Source organism: Hipposideros armiger, unplaced genomic scaffold (assembly GCF_001890085.2).
Source record: "Hipposideros armiger isolate ML-2016 unplaced genomic scaffold, ASM189008v1 scaffold_533, whole genome shotgun sequence".
NCBI lineage: Eukaryota > Metazoa > Chordata > Mammalia > Chiroptera > Hipposideridae > Hipposideros > Hipposideros armiger.
The window spans coordinates 772,239-793,454 of record NW_017731883.1 but is presented as its reverse complement, the minus strand read 5'-3'; the positions used below and the strand labels follow the sequence as shown (position 1 = coordinate 793,454).

The 21,216-nt window shown below is 37.7% G+C and overlaps 1 protein-coding gene across 3 annotated transcripts in view; it reads left to right on the top strand.

Moving 5' to 3' along the window:
* EPB41L5 (erythrocyte membrane protein band 4.1 like 5) overlaps positions 1-21,216 on the top strand; it is a 145,429-nt gene that overhangs the window by 111,220 nt on the left and 12,993 nt on the right. For 2 of the 3 annotated variants that reach the window (XM_019668712.1, XM_019668713.1), the window contains exons 18-24: positions 962-1,059; positions 2,286-2,414; positions 5,659-5,723; positions 10,299-10,389; positions 12,084-12,158; positions 18,391-18,432; positions 18,780-18,907. In XM_019668712.1, the coding sequence (XP_019524257.1) occupies positions 962-1,059; positions 2,286-2,414; positions 5,659-5,723; positions 10,299-10,389; positions 12,084-12,158; positions 18,391-18,432; positions 18,780-18,907 (628 nt within the window). Of the gene's footprint in view, positions 1-961; positions 1,060-2,285; positions 2,415-5,658; positions 5,724-10,298; positions 10,390-12,083; positions 12,159-18,390; positions 18,433-18,779; positions 18,908-21,216 lie in introns of those variants that run through there. The other variant, XR_002126891.1, reaches the window with a different exon arrangement.

The following is a 21,216-nucleotide window of genomic DNA, read 5'->3' as shown; positions in this document are numbered from 1 at the left end:
AAATAGTGTTCATTTAAAGCTGAATTGTACTTAATGTATTATCTTTTCAGTGGTTAGAGGACTTTATTTGTAACGTGTTTTGCAGCAAAGGTGGAACATAATGAAGACAAAATGCTTGTCCTGCATCACACATCAGGTGTTACCAGTATATAATATTTATTCATCAATGAATGAATAAATGTATGTCCTTCATTGGTTTGCTCCACAAAAGTTTAGTTTCTGGCTGTGTATACTGTGTTTCCCTGAAAATAAGACCTAGCCGGAGAATAAGCCATAGCGTGATTCCTCCAGGATATGGAGGGCACACACCCCTCACATGAGAGTTTTATGACCTGTTTCAGGGAGAAGGGCTCCTTTTCCACAAACTCCTTCAGCTTAAAATATTCAATATGCCAAGGTGCCATATTTTGGCACCTAAAATTATGCTGTAGCTTATTTTCCTGCTTATTTTTGGGAAAATAGGGTATATATTCAGGGCCAAGGAAAGAAAATGGCAGAGTACTGAGGTGTGCAGCAGAAGGAACGTGGGTTGTGCTTGTGGAAGAAAGGATTGTGTCATACATGATCTCTGCTTGTCTTTGGAATCTTTTGACTAGTACGCCTTCATAACCACACATGCTGTTAACATTCCATGCCTAGTGGCTTTTTAGGAGCAGGGCAGGTACAGGCTAGTGTTCCTATTTAGGTTAACTCTTAACCAAATTAATGGAGAGTTACCTGGTAATATTGGGTTATCGGAAAAGTCATCACGTATTTTTCTATGTTTTTCGTTGCAAAACTCGTCACGACTTTTCTGACAGCCCAATAGAAAGAAAATGCATTTATTTTGTGGTCATGTGGTTTATTACCTTTAATTGATGGTAACTGGTGTTGGAAAAAACAATTTAAGTCTAGACCTTCACACAGCTATGACAGCCTGGCAGACTAAGGGGCTATTTTGCCTTTTTTTTTATTTTTCCAGCATTAAAAGATGCATCGGAGAAGCTGAAACACCTTGAGATGGAAAACAGTTTGTTGCCGTCCCCTCATCCCAACATTGATGTTAACATCAACAACCAGGTATTCAGATTTGTTTTTTGTATACCTGTCACACATCTACAGACCTGAAGAAATCCCTTCTTTCCAAAGCTAATACTTTCTCATTTCCTTTGCTGGGAAAATTGTCTCTGCTGAATTCTTATAAACTTGTTTTCTCATTTTTCAAAAGGAGAAATTTGTAGATTTTTAGAAGGGAAGGTGGAAACTTGGGCAGCAACATTAAGAACTGTAAGGTCATTTCATAATTTTTTTTTTTTTAGACACACAGTCAAAAGCGATATGGCTGTTAAACCTTTTGTTTTAGTTTAATTTAATTAATTAATTTTTTAAAAGCTTTTATTGGGGAATTGAGGGAGGGGGACAGTGTTAGGGATCGGGGAAGGGGAACGGACAAGTTGCTGTCCTTTTGTTCTTCAGTCTAGTTGTGGAGGATGTTGTCTCACTGGCCCATGTTGGTATTATCATTGCACTCTTCCCGGGTGAGGCAGATTGGTCACCCATCACTGGACGGCCTCTCGTGCCAGCTGCCAGCCACTCACGGTAGCTTTATGGCAGCCCACTGCAGCCTCACTGCAGCCTATGCCATCGCCGGCGACTCACAGCAGCCCAGCTCCAGGTTGAGCTGTTGTTCACCATCTTAGCTGTAGAGGGCGCAGCATCATTGGCCCTCATGTGGGATCCGAACTGGGGCCTTTCTGCTCAGAGCTGGCATCCCAAACAGCTCTTAACCAATGCACCACTCAGCCAGCCCGTATTTTTTTTTTAATTAAATTTATTGGGGTGACAATGGCTAGTAAAATTAGATAGGTTTCAAATGTACATTTCTGTGGTATATCAAATACATATCACATTGTGTGCTCACCACCCAGAGTCAGTTCTCCCTCCATCACCATATATTTGACCCTTTTACCCTCTTCTACCACTCCCATGTCCCCTTACCCTCTGGTAACCTCTAAACTGTTGTCTGTTCCTGTGAGGTTTTTATTCTTTGTTTATTTTTCTTATTTGTTGCTTTCATATATATCCCACATATGAGTGAAATCATGTAGTTCTTGTCCTTTTCTATCTGATTTATTTGGCTTAGCATGATAATCTCAAGATCTATCCATGTTGTTGACTATTCCTGGAATAGGAGATAACTGCTGTAAGCAGTTATCTCCTGGTTATCTGCATATGAACTTTCATCAGTCCCTTTCCTATTTCCATATAACTATCAAAGTTGCTTACAGTTTATTTTTAATATCTAGGAAGAAGTGGTGAAGTTAACTGAGAAATGTCTTAATAATGCTATTGAGAGCCCAGGATTGAATGCCAGGAGAGTTCCTCCTGACTTGAAGAGTAACATTTTGAAGGCTCAAGTAGAAGCAGTGCATAAGGTAAGCTTCCTTTAATAGAGATAGTCCTGGTAAGTAAAAAGAACATGAAACTTAGAGTCAAGAGACCTTGAAGAACAAATAAAATACATGAATGTTAAAAAAAGTGACCTAGCCAGTGATTACAGACAGAAAATAGTACCAAGAAACATGCTTAAGATGGCAAAGTGCATTCCCAACTTTAACTACAAGCTAGATGAAGAGGAGCAGTCAGGCATAAAAAGAGTAAGGATGCTCAAGGGTTTAAGAAATTTTTAAAAAGTCAAATTTCCATAGAAGTGAGTACCTAATCTTTGCCACTTTTATAGCCAGAAAATCTAGTGATTTTTTAAGTTCCTGTCAATATTAAGTCTATGATTTTAGTTTTGTTTTTTTTTAACATATCTGCTACTCCCTACCACCCATCTATGCCCAATTTGGCAAAATTGTGATGTTATTAACAGAAAGAGTGAAAGTTACAAGGTGAAAACTTTGGCTGTATCATTGTGAAAGATGCAGTGGGACAAGCCCCCGTGAAATATATGGCATCCATGCTCTCAACATCAGTTTTTCCTTGGGTCTCCCTAACTTTCAAACTTACCCTCCATACTAAACCAGGACAGAAGCCTGCCTCACCAAGTCATGTTAACTTGGGTTCTAAAATACCCTGTTGTTGAGAGGATGCATTTTACCTATCCTGTCCCCAGGCACAAGTCTTAAAGAGAACTGAGAGGACTTACGGAATATTGTTCATGCTTTTTATCTACCCTCTTCCCCCAGTGTAAACATAATATTTACACATACAAATAAATATAAAATATGACAGTACAGGCTCTGGAATCAGATAACTTGAGTTTGAATCCTACCTCTAATCTACCACCTACTAGACTTCTGACTTGGCAAGTTAGTTAATTTCTCTGAGCCTCAGTTTAATTATGTTTAAAAAAGGATAATGGTAGTACCTATCTTAAGGTGGGTTGTAAGGATGACATAAGATAATAAATGTAAAGGACATGGAATAGTGCCTGGCACGTACTGAGCGTGTAATGCGTGTTGATCCCCAGTGTTGGAACTACATGTGTAGTAGCATGGTAGTAATAGTTTATTGTCATTACCTTACATTTCAGTTTCACTTTTGGATCTGGCTTGACTTGAAGAAGAGAGAAATCACTTGAATAGCCCTAAATTAAAGAGATTTTATTTTATAGTTAAAAACCTTCCCATGAAGAAAAATCTAGGACCAGATGCCTTCATTGTTGAAATCTACTGAACATTTAAAGAAGAAATAGTAACAGGTATACACAAACTCTTTTCAGAGAATAGAAGAGGAGAAAACATTTCCCAACTTATTTTATGAAACTAGTATTACCCCAGTACCAAACCCAGAAAGAGATATTAACAAGAAAAGTAACTATAGATTAATACCCCTCTTGAACATAGACTCAAAAGTCCTTAACAAAATATGAACAAACTTTACTCACTCAACAATTTATAAAAAGAATGGTACATCATGACCAAGTAGGGTTTATCTCAGGAAGAAAGTTGGTTTATCATTCAACCACAAGTATAGTTGACCATATTAAAAAATAAATGTTCCCAAAGTCCTATGGAAAAGGCGTTTCACAGAATTCAGCTCCCTTCATGATAAAGAATCTCCAGCAAACTAGGAATAGAATGGAACTTCCTAAGCCTGATAAAGGGCATCTATGAAGAAAAATCTACAGCTACCATCATACTTCATAATGAAAGACACATTTACTGAAATAGCTAAAATTAAAAACTGACCATTCCTATGTGGGCAGTGGTGGAGCTCCTCAATGCACATTTGCTGGCAAGAATAAAACATGTTTAACAAGCACTTGAGAAAAGAGTTTCTCAATGTATTAAACATACACTTACCATATGACCCAGCAGCTTTACTCTTAGATATTTACCCAAGAGAAATGAATACATAGGTTTACACAGATATTAAAATGTACGAGAGTTCCTAGGAGCTTTATTATAATAGCTGAAAACTAGAAATAACCCAAATGTCCCTCAGTACGTAAACAGATAATCAAATTGTGGTATATCCAGCCAGTGGAATGCTACTCAGTGCATAAAAAGGAATTAATTAGTGATAAGTGGAACACCATGGGTGAATCTCACATGCTACTCTAAAGAGGTCAACACAAAAGAATAGGTATAATGATTTCATTTACGTGAAACTATAGAAAGTACAGATCATTGTTTGCCATGTGTAAGGGTTTTGATCGGATTGCATTGGAAACCTCAAGGGAACTTTTTTTTTTTTTAAGATTTTTATTGGGGAATTGGGGGAAGGGGAACAGACAAGTTGCTATCCTTTTGTTCTTCAGTCTAGTTGTGGAGGACGTTGCTTCACTGGCCCAAGTTGGCACCATCATTGCGCTCTTCCTGGGCGCCGGCTTCTGGACAGCCGCTCACAGCGGCTGCTGGCCGTTCATGCTGGCTGCTGGCTACACACGGTAGCCCATGGCAACCCACTTGCCATTGCTGGCAACTCATGGCAGCCCAGCTCCAGGTCGAGCTGTTGTTCAGCATCTTAGCTGTAGACGGCAGTGTCACTGGCCCTCATATGTGGGATCCGAACCAGGGCCCTCTGGCATCCCAAGCCAGCTCTTAACCAATGCGCCACTCAGCCGGCCCTCAAGGGAACATTTTGAGGGTAATAAAAATGTTACATATGTTCACTGTAGTGTTGGTTATGCACCTGTGTAGATTTTTTCAAAATTCATTGAATTGTACATTAAAAATGTGTATGTTTTACTGTATGTAAATGATACCGCAATAAAGTTGAGGAAAAGAACTGACTTCTTCAGAAAAATTTTTTAGAATTCTCTCCTAAAATATTTCTTGCATTTGGGGAAAATAAAAAGCCAAATATACAGCTTAACATCCGTTTTCTTTTTTTGTCATGTAAATTGGAAAAATTCTGGCATAACTCTTTTTGGGATTCTGTGTATATTGACTAACACACCGTGATGTCTTAAATAGTTGAGAGCTGTCTAGTAAAGTGTGTGAATTTATATACTAATATATTGAAGTGGAAGCATGGATTATTAATTTGAATATGGGATGGGATTATACTAGGTACAGTACTGATATTTCCATAGATAAGGTATGATTACCTCTTTCGAAACTGAAGCAAACTGATATTTCTGTTTTTACAGGAAAGAAATGTAAGTTTCTTATTACCTTAGTATCCTCAACAAAGATATAATGTTTCTTTATTATTTCATTTTCTTAGGTTACAAAAGAAGATGGCTTATTAAGTCATAAAAACGCGAGTGTTCAGGATGCTGCCACAAACAGGTACAGTTCTGGGTAGATGGAATAAAATGATGTTCTTTTCCTCTTAACTTTTTGGGTTTTTTGGCCTTTTCCTCTTCCCCAGTCTGTCACCACATGATTTCAAGTTATCTATTTGAAAGACAGCTTGAATTCACTCGTCTGTTACATAACTGCTTAGTACCTAGCTTTAGAGTATTTGAAGATTCTCCTAATTTGCCTCTCTAAATTCTCATTCTTCTTCAACTGATTCAAACTGCGGAGCAAAAACAACCTTTAAAGATATTTTTAATCTCATAAGGTACCTGGTAAGGAACATATATTGTGTCTCTTTGGAATGGTAGTTAACTTTCATGCCATCCAAGGCCCAGTTTTATGAAAAGGCCTTGTTCTTATAAAACTTTCTTACTATAGGCTCTCCTGTTCAAGCTGATTTCCTTGCTTTTCTTTGCAAGTTCCCACTGTCTCTCTTTTCTTTAATGATTATTATGCCGTTTATTTGTCTTACTAGGCTTTTATACCCTGCTCTGTGCCAGTTTGTTTTGTTCATCACTGTGTATTCAGTGTTCTGTGCTTAGTTGGTGCTAAACATTGTTGAAGAAAAGAATGCTGTTTCTTTTCCCATTATTGAAAACTTACTCAGCGAAGAGTTTTCTGATTAATCATATTCAGTTCCAGATACTGTAATCAACATAGCACTTAAACATATAGCAGGCTTTGAATATGGAACTTTATAGTTAGTACTCAACAAATGTACTAATTGGGTGATCAGGGTAAAGCTGGAATTACAACTTAACCTTTTAATGAATTCCAATAAATCAGTTGGCCAACAACATTTTTAATACTATTGTTAGTAGCAGAGGCTTTTCCTATAGCCGCATTCTTTTTTTTTTTTTTGTGAAGAAGAGGGTAGTGGGGACAGGACTTCAGTTTCATTGAACTCTTAAAGCTGGAAAGAGAACAGAATATACTCCAACTTTCTTCCAGGTTTATTTTTCTAAATGGCTGTTGATATTTTGAATAATCTATTTCCCCCCATAGGATTTGAAATGCATCCTTTAAAATATACTAAGTTATTGTTTAAACTTGGGTCTATTTCTGGACCTTTCCCTTTTTGTTAAACTTTTTTTGCCCATGCCATACCATATTTAAAAAAAGAAAATTACTGTATTCCCTTTTTAAAAATGAAATATTTCAGGCATAAAAAAAACTGGGATACATTACCTGTGTACCAAATATCAAGCTGTGTCACATCTTCACATTTTGCTATTATAGATTGAGACCATTTTTCTTTTGTTTTTTTTATTGAGTTGTAATTCCCATGCCATAAAATTTACTTTTTAAAAATATACAATTTAGGGCATTTTAATACATTGACAAAGTTTTGCAACCATTACCACTATCTAATTCCATTGTCATCACCCGTAACAGAAACATCACAGCCATTTGGTCTCTCCACATTCATCCTTGCCTTTCCCCCAGCATCTGGCAACCACTGTTTTACTTTCTACCTCTATTGGAATTACCTACTCTGGACAGTTCATATAAATGGAATCATACATGTGGTCTTTGTGTCTGGCTTCCTTCATTTAACCTAATATTTTCAAGGTTCATCCATATAGGTAGTATGTATTGGTACTTCATTGCTCTTCATGGCCAAATAATATTCCATTGTATAGATATACTACATTTTGTTCAGCCAGGTATCAATTGATGGACATTTATGTTGTTCCCACTTTTTGGCTATTATGAATAAAGCTGCTGTGAACATTCATATATAAGAATTTTTTTGATGTGCCTTCAGTTCTCTTTAATATATACCTGAGGGATATTGTTGAGTCATGTGATAAATCTATCTTTAACCTTTTTAGGAACTGCCAAACTGTCTTTCAAAACAGCTACAACATTTTCCATTCACACCAGCAATGTACGAGGGTTCCAATTTCTCCATATCTTTACCAATGCTTATTCTCCATTTTTAAAACTAGTGAGTATGGAGTAGTATCGCGTGGTTTTCATTTTCATTTATTTACTTTAGGACTAATGATGTTGAATATCTTTTCTTCTTTGGAAAAATATCTATTCAGATCATTTATTTTTGTAGTTAACAGCTTTTTTGAGATAAAATCAAATACCATACAGTCCACACATTTAAAGTGTACAATTCAGTAGTTTTTATTTTGACATATCTGTATTTTAAAAAATTAACTGTTTCCTTCATATTAACTGCCATTACATGAGTCAACCACAATTTATTCATTCTTTCTTTTTTTTTATAAAGATTTTATTGGGGAATTGGGGGAGGGGAACAGCGCTGGGGAATCGGGGGAAGGGGAACAGACAAGTTGCTGTTGTTTTGTTCTTCAGTCTAGTTGTGGAGGACGTTGCTTCACTGGCCCTAGTTGGCACCATCATTGAGCTCTTCCCGGGCGAGGCAGATCAGTTTCCAGCCTCTGGACAGCCGCTCACTGCGGCTGCTGGCCACTCACGCTGGCTGCGGGCTACACACGGTAGCTTATGGCAGCCCACTGCAGCAGGGACTGCAGCCTACACCTACGCAGTCACCGGCGACCCACAGCAGCCCAGCCCCAGGCTGAGCTGCGGTTCACCATCTTAGCTGCAGAGGGCAGTGTCACTGGCCCTCATATGTAGGATCCGAACCAGGGCCCTCTGGCATACCAAGCCAGTTCTTAACCAACGCGCCACTCGACCGGCCCTATTCATTCTTTTATTAATGGACAAATGTTTGTTTCAAATTAACATTATATGTGTTCCTCCATGTACATATGTGTTGTAAGGATTTTTTAGGTGTATACCTAGGAGTGGAATTGCTGGGTCACGACACATGCTGAGCAGGATGGATGCAGAAGCTTTTTATCTGCTTTCCATGTTTTGCAGCAGTGTAAACTACATAGGAGAAATCTTTCCTTGAAGGGTTGGGAGAATTCATCGTAAAACATACTTCTTTCCTTTTGTTGCTGTTTCTTACATAAACTCCTTTTGTCTGAGCTGTTTCTTCTTTCTGAAGCATAAAGTTATTTTTTTCACTGTGGTAACTTTTAGGTTTTACTGCTTATTCTTTTTTTTTTTTTTTTTAATGGGGAATTGGGGAAGGGTAACAGTGTTGGGGAATTGGGGAAGGGGAACAGCCAAGTTGTTGTCCTTCAGTCTTAGTTGTGGAGGGCGCAGCTAACTCAGCTCCAAGTCCAGTCACCATCCAGCCACCCATTGGCAGCTCGCGGCCGCTCAGCTTAAGGTGTCATGTTCAATCTTAGTTGTAGGTGGGCGTAGCCCCACCATCCCATGCAGGAGTTGAACCAGCAACCTTGTTAGGAGCTTGTGCTCTCACCAGCTGAGCCATCCTGCCACCTGTTGGCAGCTCAGCGGCAGCTCAGCTTGAGCACAGCTCACTGGCCCATGTGGGAATCGAACCAGCAACCCTGTTGTTCAGAGCTCACACTCTTAACCAACTGAGCCACTCAGCCAGCCCTTTTACTGCTTATTCTTGAGGTTCTGCATTTTCGTTACTTTATGTCCAAGAATTGGTTTATTCTTGGTAGTAGTCAAGGTCGTCTTTCAGTCCGAAGACCTGTGTGTTTTTTCAGTTCTGGAAAATCATAAGCCATTATCTTTTTGAATATCCAGTATCCATTAGCTGAAACATCTTAATCACATCTCCGTTTCTCATAATTGTTCCTTCTTTCTTTTCATCTCTTTGCCTCTGTTTGCCTTAGTGTTGTGGATGCAACAGTCCTAGCTTACACTTCACTATGTCTGACTTCTAATCTACAATTCATCTCTTGTTGTTATCAGTCTCCTTGTGGGATTGGACCAGAACTGCTCCTAGTGCTTGCATACTTTTCAGTGATACTGGGGAAGACTGGGATTTCCTGTGGGAGGTGTTATCTTAGTGGATGATGACCTTTTGGCTCTAGATTTTTCCCCTTTCCACCCTGGTTGAAGCCATCTGTAAGACTGCTCCTGTTCTTGTTATCCTTATCTGGAGTTAGATCCCCGCCCCCTCATTACTGCCTGGCCCACAGATAGTCAAGTCTCTGGCATCCTCCTACCTGGCTGGTCCCCATTAGAATATCTGGAGCAATCTAGATGTTGCTTCTTCCTTCTGCAGCAGAGCTCCCTAGACTGTGTCTTTAAATGGTGGCTTCTTATGGCTTCCTGACTGTTCTCCAATTTCTCAGGTATTCTGTGTAATTTGTTCTTCTGAGCTTTCCCATTCATATATTTGATAACAGCTTTAAAAAATCAATCTGTTGACCTGTATTTTTTCGTGTTATCTGTCTTTCTTTTCAAGATAAATTTTTTCTGTTCCTACAGTGAGACTTAGGAGGGACACAAAGTAGTCTACCATTTTGATCCATTTGTGAATGAATCTGACCTGGATTTGAAAACTCTTATGTGGTGGGTGGAGAACGGTTTCACAAAGGCTGAATGTGATACTGACTGCTGTCATCCTCCTCACAAATTGTCATTTCTTCTTCCCCTACGTGTATATGTTATTCTTCCCCAAGTCCTTTCTTTGAAAATGCTGCCTATGCCTGTATAGGTCTTCCATGGTGTGAATTTATATTTTCTTCCCAGTGCTGTATTAAATGAGAATAACGTGCCACTCCCTGAAGGTTCTCTTGCTCCAAAGCACATCACACCCGCAGAAAATGGTTCTGTTCTAAAGGTAACAATACTTTTACTTTTTAAATTTTCTCTAAAGACCACACTGAGTTGAATCTTGTAATACAACCACGGACATCTGGTGATTTCTGGTTGACACCAGAACTTAAACTATGAGAAAAGCATTGAGCCTGACTTCTCTAGGGAGAATCCTGTTGTCAAATCCCTAACAAGAGTATCTCAGGGTTTCATCTCAGGTTTTTCTGTTGTTTGTTGGTGTTTTTGGTTTTGGGTGGTCTTTCTTTGTATTTTTGTGTTTTGGATGCTGGCTATGCTTCCCTAGTGTCTAAAACAGTACATGGCACATAATAGGCACTAAACATATTTATTGATCACAGCTCCTGCCTTTCCTGTATCCACTTGCCACACCCTCGCCAGTTCAGAAATCATAGAAACCCAGTTCATTGCCCAGTGAATGTTTTAATTTGCAAGTTAAATGAAAAATTATCCTTGGAAATAAATATTTACTATTGTGCTCTTTTATGCATGAGCATATTGTGGAAATTTACCAATTATTTCATTTAAAAAAATTAGAAATCACATATATTCCCATTACCCAAAGACAGTGTATAATTAATATTTAGGTTATAATTTTTTCATACTTTTGGGTTAGAAAATGAAACAATCAGGAACAAATTTCTGTTAATTAAAATTTTAAAAGATTTATTGACATCTTTGATTGATCACTGAAAATTGTTTAGTGGAACCTGATATGTTTTTGGAACAGGGAAGGACATTTAGTTCAAAGATATACTGCATGTATAATATGTACCAGACAGCATGCTAGGCTTTGGAAATTGAAAAATGATTTAAACATGGTCTCTCTTTCAAACTCCTTATAGTCCACTGGGAGAGGGAATTTTATTTTAATACATGGTGATAGAGATATGCACAAGCTGTTTTGGGGCACTCACCCAGGTTACAGGGAGGGTGGGAATGGGATAGGAGGAGGGAGATGTGAGAAGAGAGAAAACAATTTTTTCACATATGTGATTAAAATTGAGTATTAAAACATGAATAGGAGATTCACCATGGCCTGAAGGCAGATCGATAGTAATAAAATTGTATTAATGAAGGACCTTTTTGTTATGCATTACACATTAGATACTTATTTCTTTTATTTGTAGATTAGAATTTTATCTTCTGTACTTTTAAAATTCTTTCTACCCCCACAAACACATACTCGTACACACATACATGCATGTACAAACAACACACACGCGCTCTCTCTCTCTCTCTCTCTCTCTCTCTCTCTCTCTCTCTGCAGTACAGAACTGTGTCTTCCATAAAGTGCTTCAAATACTAATTAAACAAAAAGCATTAACATTTATGGGTGAGGTCTTCTTTTGCAAACAATGAAGCACCCATACATCTGGATAAAGAAGCATTTGGAATTCAGGCACCTCTTTTACTCACCTGTCTCCTGTGCTCAACTTTCTACCTCTCCCTTCTAGTGTAAGAGTCAGAACAGTCTTTACTTTACCCAACTTTTGTCTCACCAGAAGAAATAGCTTTCTGCAAATTCACATAACACCTAGCTTTTTCACCCTCCAAGCAAAAGTGATTCCTGGATGTCCCTGTTTCTTTAAAGGTTAACACCAACCAGCCCTGGGTAAGAATTATAAATTGAGAGGATATGGAAAACATTAGTCTGATTAATGGGTCATTTAACAACTATATATATTTTGTCTTCCACAGGATGCTACAGATGAGTTGGATGCCTTGCTTTTATCTCTAACTGAGAATCTAATGGACCACACAGTCACACCTCAGGTAAATATGCATTAAAACAGCAAGATGGAAAGGAATTTCTGTTTTGAAAAATGTTCCTGCTAGATTCCAATTTTTGCCTTTTTAACACTTTAGTAAAACTTTTCATTTAATAAGAGTTTATATTTAAATAACCACTTAGCATTGACTTTCTGTACTATAAAATTCTACCAATTTGAATTTGTATGTCACTATATAGTGTGTTGGTACTGTAAGCCTATTTGTAATTCAACACCATACTATATAACAGAAGAGGAAATGGGGGGATAAACCAGCTTGTAAAAGAGTTAAGGTGGGCTGGCCGAGTGGCTCAGTTGGTTAAGAGCTCGCTCAAGAGCACAAGCTCTGAGCAACAGGGTCACTGGTTCGATTTGTGACCTGAGCTGAGCTGCTGCTGAGCTGCCAACAGGTGGCAGGATGGCTCAGCTAAAAAAAAATTTTAAATAATAAAAATAAATAAATAAAAGAGTTAAGGCAATAAAGACATATTTAATTTTTAAAAAAAATTTTACAGAACGGTGGGAGCATAAGAATGATTGGCATTGAACATATCGATCATTATTGTAGTATGGGAGATACTGTGTTAAGTACTATGGCCATAATCCATCTTCCCAGAGACTTCCAGTCTAATTGGGTGAAAGGTATACACATGTAGTGCCTTATGAGTAATATGACGAATTGCTGTAGAACTAAATGTCATTTTGAAGGCTTGGAAGTACAGATGGTACTTTCTGTGGTGCTGAATGTTTGCTTAGATCATTAGTTCTCAAACTTGGGTGTGTAACAGAATCACCTGGCAGTGATAGAAATGAAGGTTGGTACACTCCACCCTTAGAGTTTCTGATTTGGCAGTGTGTGAGGTGGGGCCTGAGAAGTTGCATTTCTACGTGTCCCAGGTGAGGCAGATATGGTCTGAGAGCCCCCTTTGGGAACCACCAGCTTAGATCGATAAACAAAGAGACTTTACCAAAGAATAAGAATTAGTCACAAGTCTGGAAAAGTGAGCAGGCAGAAAATAGAAGGGATAGTGGCAATATTGAGCCATAATAATCCTTTTATACACAAAAGAGGAAACTCCTGAGATTAATGGAAGATGGCCAGAAACCTGGAGAAGGAATCCCTGGGCCTAATTCAGAACACTTACTGTATGTGTGTACTCCTTATCATAAGTGAGAAGGTGATACATGATGAAAATCAAATTGAAGAAAAAATTATTTTTATGTCACTAATATGTTTTTCTTTCCCTATAAATTTAGAATGCTTTCTTTGTTTAAAACCAAAATTTAGAATATTACGCATTTCAGATTCTTCATGTGGGCTCTCTGTTCTATTACACTTACAGTTTTCTCAGTTATTAAAAGTATAATAGCCTTCTAATGACTTCAGCTTTTTAATTGGTTTTGATGCATGGTAAGGCAGTCCAGCATCATTAGGCAGCTGTTTTGCTATTGGAATAACTTTGTCAAGTCCCACCCACCTCAAATTCCTTGAATTTTTAATTTATAAATGCATTAAATCCATAAGTTAATTTGTAGAAAGAATTGATATGTTTATGATAATTTGTCTTCTTAGCCAAGAATACAGTATGTTTTTCTCATTCAAGACTTCCAGTATCTCTTATTAAACTTATATAGTTATAGCCCCCCAATGTAAGTTTTGTACTTTCCTATTTTTATTTCCAGATCCTTCATGGTTTTTTTGGCTATTATTAATGAGGTCTTTTTTGTCCACTATGTTTTAAACTAGCTTTAATAGGGCTATTGTTTTCTGAGAAAAATTCAACTAAATTTTTTATCAATAAAACAGTAAAGCTGTAAAAAAATTATAGATTTTTAAATAAAGTATGCATTTTATTGGGGGAGGGTTTTTATTATCATGTTTTCATGTGTATCTAGGTTACAGTTACCATTCTCAAGGAATGTACAAATTGTAAAGTTCATCTTCCCAGAGAGGAATAAAGGCAGAACCCAAAAGTTAGAGCAGGACTATCTATTGCTATAACACAGAAGAAAGCTCTGGAAAGCACTAAGATTCCTCGTAGTTTAGGAACTGATAAATATATAAAATAAATTTGTGATAAGAAGATATCTCTAAGACCAATAGGAGAGTATCTATTTTTTAAAAAAACACCAGGTACCCAGATTAAGTTAATCATACCTCTCTGTCCGTGGCAGACTATCTCCTTATGTCCATGCAAGGCTTCTCTTTTGTTTGTTTTGTTTTATTTCCCTTTATACTTCATTGCCCACTTCCATTCCCCTTTACCCCTGAGGCACCCATTCTATAGGCAACCTTTCATACATTTATTTAGATAAACATCTTCATTCATATCTCTTCTAAGGAACCTGGGGGAGAGTTTGGGATATATACTCACAAGAAGGATTGCTGGGTTGCATGCTTATGTGAATACTTAATTAAACTAGGTGTTGCTCATTTCTCCTGGAATGGCTCCAGCAGTTTACAGACCCTCAGCAATGCACATGTGTTTCCCACTTCACTCATTCTTCCTCAAGCTGCGCTTTATCTGACTTTCTAGTATCTTCCATCTTTATGGGTTCGTCTTATTGTTTCAATTTTCATGAGTTAAATGTTATATCTCCTCCATTAATGCTGATTTAGGTTTCCTCTTTCAATGAGTCGCCTGTTCATATCTTTTGCCCATTTTCTGTTGGTTTTCCTGTCTTTTGCTGATTTCATGAGTTTCTTGTATACATATTAATTCCATGTAAGTCTTAGATATTAAAAATATTTTTTCCTAATCTGTGTATTAATACATCTGAGGAATTTTTATTACAGTATCATTTGTAGTAGGTAGCAAGGAGATTGAGACAACCTATATCTATTAGTAGGGACATGGACGAGTAAAATGTCCAATTTATATCCTTCATTAAACAGAAACCTTTTATTCTGATGTCACATGTTCTTCATTTTTTCTCTTTATAGTTTGGGATGTCACTTGTGGTTTTGATATGACCCAAGTATGTATTTATCCTTAAAAAGAGCCAATTTCCCCAATATTATTTACTACAATAAATAATCTGTCTTTTCCCAATTGATTTGTTACCAATCTTTCTATTCTGTTTCATTGGGCCCTCTCTCTTTGTTGTTGTTTTCATTTTGTGGAAAAATTGGTATTCAAGAGTATATGTATTTTAGGTGTTTGATATTTATATACAGTAGTCTCCCTTTAGCTGCGATTTCAGTTACCCCTTGTTTCAGTTACCCACAGCCAACTGTGGTCCAAAAGTATTAAATGGAAAATTCCAGAAATAATTTATAAGTTTTAAATTGCATGCCATTCTGAGTAGCATGATGAAATCTTGTGTCGTTCCATTCTGTCCCAGATGCCCGGGACATGAATCATCTCTGTCCCACACATCCACACTGCCAGTATATCACAGTGCTTGTGTTCAAGTAAACTTTGGCTGCCTGCTTGTTTTAGGCTCCAGTACTATGGTGTTTTCATTTTTCTGGCTTTGAAATGTATTCTAATATCTAATATATCTTTACTTATAAATTTTAGCATCAGGATGTCAGATTTCCCCCAAAATCTGCCTGCACTTCAATGACGTCTATGTTAAATTTATAGATTATTTTGGAGAAAACTGGCATTTAAAAAGTATCTTTTCCAGGCCGGCCGAGTGGCTCAGTTGGTTAAGAGCTCACTCAAGAGTTTGAGCTCTGAGCAACAGGGGTTCGAGTCCCTGCCAGAGCTGAGTAGCTACTGAGCTGCCAACAGGTGGCAGGATGGCTCAGCTAAAAAAAAAAGAAAAAAAAATCTTTTCCTTTTCATGAACTTGATAAATATCTCTATTTTCTCATCTTCATTTGAATCACTGAATGTTCTCTATAAGTCTTCTGTATTCTTTGTTACGTTAAATCCTAAATACTTCATAGTTTTGTTAATATTGTGAATGATATTTAACCTTTTACTATTGAATTCATAAGGTGATTTTGTTTCTAGCTAACTAGTTGAATTCTTTCATTAGTGGATCTGATTTTCTTGAATATTCAATTTCTAGGGTGTGTTTACCATCTGTCTACGATTATTGATTAATCCATTTCTCACGTGCTGTGAGATCTGTCATTTGTTGTTTTGCATATTTTGAAGATATGCTGTATAGTGCTTATATGTTGATGGTAATTTTACTTTCTTGAGTTCCTTTCAGCACTTTAAAGCATCATTCTTTGCCCTTTTTCTCTCTTAATTTCCCTTTTGATAAAAAATTGACACTGTAACTTTCCTTTAAGTTTGTATTGTCTAGGATATAATTTACTGTCCTTTTACTTTCAACCTTTCTGTATCTGTTGGTTTTTTTGTTTTTTTAATTTTTTTTTTTTAAGCTGAGCCATCCTGCTACCTGTTGACAGCTCAGCGGCTGCTCAGCTTGGGCTGGACTCGATGTATCTGTTGGTTTTAAATGGACCTTTGGTGAACAACGTTTTGCTGGATCTTGTTTTTAAAATCTTATTTGAGAGTCTCTATCCTCTGATTGAGTTTAATCCATTTATACTTACTGTAAGTATGGTTATTATAGACTTGTTTCTGCCAAACCATTTTTTGTTTACTCTTACCATATATTCTTTTTTTCTCTCTCTTTTATTTCCTATAGTAAAAGTGCATTTTCTTAATATTGGTGGGAATGTCATGCTTTGTATTTTTATTCTTCTGGTGGTTACCAAACTTATTAAGACCTGCATTTATAATAATTTTTTGTTCTTTTTTTTTTAAAAGATTTTTATTGGGGAATTGGGGGATGGGAACAGCACTGGGGAATTGGGGGAAGGGGAACAGACAAGTTGCTGTTGTTTTGTTCTTTAGTCTAGTTGTGGAGGATGTTGCTTCACTGGCCCTAGCTGGCACCATCATTGCGCTCTTCCCGGGCGAGGCAGATCAGTCGCCAGCTTCTGGACGGCCGCTCACTGCAGTTGCTGGCCGCTCACGCTGGCTGCTGGCTACACATGGCAGCCCAAGGCAACCCACTGCAGCAGGGGCTGCAGCCTACGCTGTCGCCAGTGACTCACGGCAGCCCAGCTCCAGGTTGAGTTGTTGTTCAGCATCTTAGCTGTGGAGGGCAGTGTCACTGACCCTCATATGTGGGATCCAAACCGGGGCCCTCTGGCGTCCCAAGCCAGCTCTTAACCAACGCGCCACTTGGTCGGCCCTATAATAATTTTTTCTCAACAGAATCTAAGGCTACCAGTGCAAGGGCTAGTCTGAGTTTCTATAAGATAGGTGAGTTCATTAGATTATAATTCTACACATAAATGTAAGATCTAGAAAATTAAATATTAAAATGAATGTAGCAAAGGCTCTGTGAGGCAGGAGCAATATGGAAGTTTTAATTTCTGTTATGCATGCACGACAATTAGAGAATGACCTATATATAAACAGACGTTTGTTTTCTGTGTACTTTTTCTTTTTTGTTTTGTTTTTTAAGATTTTATTAGGGAATTGGGGAGGCGGAACAGTGTTGGGGAATTGGGGAAGGGGAACAGCCAAGTTGTTGTCCTTTGATCTTAGTTGTGGAGGGTGCAGCTAGCTCAGCTCCAAGTCCTGTCGGCAGCTCGTGGCCGCTCAGCTCAAGGTGCCATGTTCAGTCTTAATTGTGGGTGGGCAAAGTCCATCATCCCATGTGGGAGTCCAACCAGAAACCTTGTTAAGAGCACGTGCTCTCACCAGCTGAGCCATCCGGCGACCTCTTGGCAGCTCAGCGGCAGCTCAGCTCGGGCACAGCTCACTGGCCCATGTGGGAATTGAACCAGTGACCCTGTGGCTCAGAGCTTGCGCTCTTAAGCAATTGAGCCACTCATCCGGCCCTTTGTGTACTTTCTTTGTGCTGTCCTTTTTGATTAGTCACAGTCCATTGTTGAGAATGCTACCAAGAAGGCTATGATTATTTGTAATGAACTGAAATTTCAGAAAATAAAATGTCATACTGATGCTAGGGGTGGGGAAAATTCTTCTTAAAAGAACTGAAGGTAGTAGTAGCATTCTTGGAGAAGTAAATTTTTAGATTAAAGAGATTCTCAAAATTATGACAGTTTCTTGAGTGATGAGATATAGCATCTGTGTTGTAGAAAAGGATCTTGTATTCAGAAGTCCACGTCAGCTCAAGGGGACCATTAAGAACTACCTCCTTGCCCAATGCATTTCATGTAGAAGAAAGCATTATGAGTATAATTATGAAAATAAGTTCTCTAAAAATAAATACATATATAAAATTTATTTTAGGTATCTGCAACATCCGTGATCACACCCCGGTGGATTGTGCCAGTAAGTTAATATTTGCAATTTTTCTATTGGTTACCCTTTCAGAGTGAGGTCTAAAGGATTACCAGGCTCTTGGTTTTCCTTAAAAACCTGGGGTCATTGTCAAAGCTCCCACTTAAGAATGGCTTCAAACTAGTGGTTTAGCTTTTCTGTTTGTAAATGCTTATGGATGCTGACAAAAGCAAAAATAAAAATCTGAGGGAAAGGATGGTTAAAAACAAACAATTCAAAACAACCATGATCATCAAAATCATTTGCTTATTATCATAATCATTAAAGAAGCTGCAGTGCTGACCGTCGGGCAGGTATTGTCACCTCTGCTCACACATGTTGTGTGTCTCCCTCTGCAGAGCGGTGTCCTTTCTCATGGACTCGCAGGAAATGGACCATCCTTGGTGGAGAAGGAGGGACATGTTAATAGAGACGTAACCTCGCTGATCTCTCCCCCAGCACCATTCTTGGTGGATGCTGTGACCAGGTGAGGAAATTATTTCTCAATCACATTTCTTAGGCATCTGTTAGTGGGCGGGGGATATGTTGGGTTGTTGGAAAAGTCATGGCGCATTTTTGCAACGAAAACCATACAAAATATGTCATGACTTTTCCAACAACCCAATATATACAGAGGTTGCCAAAAAAATGTATACGCATTTTAAGAAAGGGAAAAACTGTATTAAAATTATGCTGATGGTAACCACTTTGAGCACCTCTTGTAACTGCAAAAGTCAAACGTGACTTGTATTCATCTTTTATCAGTATATATTGAGTATTACAATTTTAATACAGTTTTCCTTTCTTAAAATGTGTATACATATTTTTGGCACCGTGTGTGTGTGTGTGTGTGTGTGTGTGTATTTAAAGCAATAATGTTGATTCTTCTTTAACTGAACTTAATTGAAACTGGATAAATCTTCTCTCTGATTATTATTTAGAATAGTGTTTTTTTCTTACAGCAATTTTCTACAAAATCATTATGGTTTTTTTAATGAAGTTCTTTCTTAGATAAGGATGTAACAAGCTTATCCTGTAACATTTATATTTGTTTTTAAGTTGATTTGTCTTTTCCTTTGATGCTTTACTGTTATGTTGTCCATCAGTAAGGTGATGAGGCACAGCTAAGGGTTAGGTAGGCTATTCCCAAGGTGAGGCTCTGAGATGATAGCGTTTACTAAAATCTGTTGCACACTCAGTTCAGCATAGTGTTTGCCACAATGGACTCAGAAATTGGACTCAGAAGAGCTTTTGTTCAACATGTAGTTCTTCAGGATTTATACCTTCATTCTTACCTCAGACTTTTTCCTGATTATGTCTGGTATTTCTCATGTCCTCCTAATGTTGGAAATGTGGGTCAACTGAAGTAAATGCTTTCCTAATTAGGGCGGGAAAAGTATTAGAGATGATTAACCTCAGAGAAATTTATAGTTTCATTTTAAAATTATTCTTTTAGCTCCATGGTCCTTAAAGTAATACAATTATTCACTCAGCACACACTTATTGAAAGTCTGTTGTGTACCTGGCACTGAAGGTGGCACTGAGCAAGACAGATATGGGACCTGCTTTGGGGAACTCAGGTGCAGTTGTCAGATAGCACTTAATATAAATTTAATAGGTTATTTTTCTAAATATTTACTTGCCTAGTAATATTCACTGTAAAAATAGAGATTACATGCAGAGGACCAGGTGATAATGCTTTGTCGTTGAGTTTACACAATAAAATGTGAGTTCTTAAGGACTTCCAAATTAAAACTTACAGATGAAAGAAGAGTTTATCTCCACCCCTTCCCAAAACAAAGTAGGCATAAAGAAATAACAGAAATAAAAAATGACAAGTAGTGTACCTGAAACTAATGTGATATGTCAATTATAACTCAAAAAAAAAATGACAAGCAAATAAATCAATGGAACTGAAAAGAGTCCAGAAACAAACCCACACATACAGTTATCTGATTTGTCAAAAAGTGATGGTTTGGTGCTATGGGCAAAGAAACGTCTTTCAGTAAATCAGCTGGACAAGTTAAATACCCATGTGGGGAAAAAAAGCTTCTTTTAATTTTAATTAAATTTATTGGGGTAACATTGGTTAATAACGTTATAAAGTTACAGGTCAACTTTATAATATAACATCTGTATACTCCATTGTGTGCTCAACACCCAGAGTCAGTTCTCCTTCCATCACCATATATTTGACCCCTTTACCCTCTTCATCTACCCTAGTTTCCCACCCCCCTCTGGTAACCACCATTCTGTTGTGTGTATCTATGAATTTGTTTGTTTTGTTTGTTCATTTGTTGCTTTCTGTTTTATATCCCACATATGAATGAAATCATATGGTGCTTGTCCTTTTCTATCTGACTTATTTCACTTAGCGTGATACTCTCAAGATCCATCCATGTTGTCCCACAGGGCAATATTTCATCTTTTTTATGGCTAAGTAGTGTTCCACTGTATATATGTACCACTCCTTCTTTATCCAGTCATCTGTTGAAGGACACTGAGGTTGTTTCCATGTCTTGGCTATTGTGAATAATGCCACAATGTACATAGGGGTATATATATATCTTTACAAATAAGTGTTTTCAAATTTGGGAAAAAATCTTGACCCAATCTCATACCATGTCACGTCCAGCGTGGCAAGGGCATACAGGTTTCTCTTAAGGGGCGATGCAGATTGAATAAGAGCAAGAAACAAAAGTAAGATTAAGAGCGAGACCAAGGGACTCAGCCAGAGAAGACTGAGTGAGCCCCGAATCGGGTCAGCGCATGGCTTTTATTGAGAAATTTGAAAAG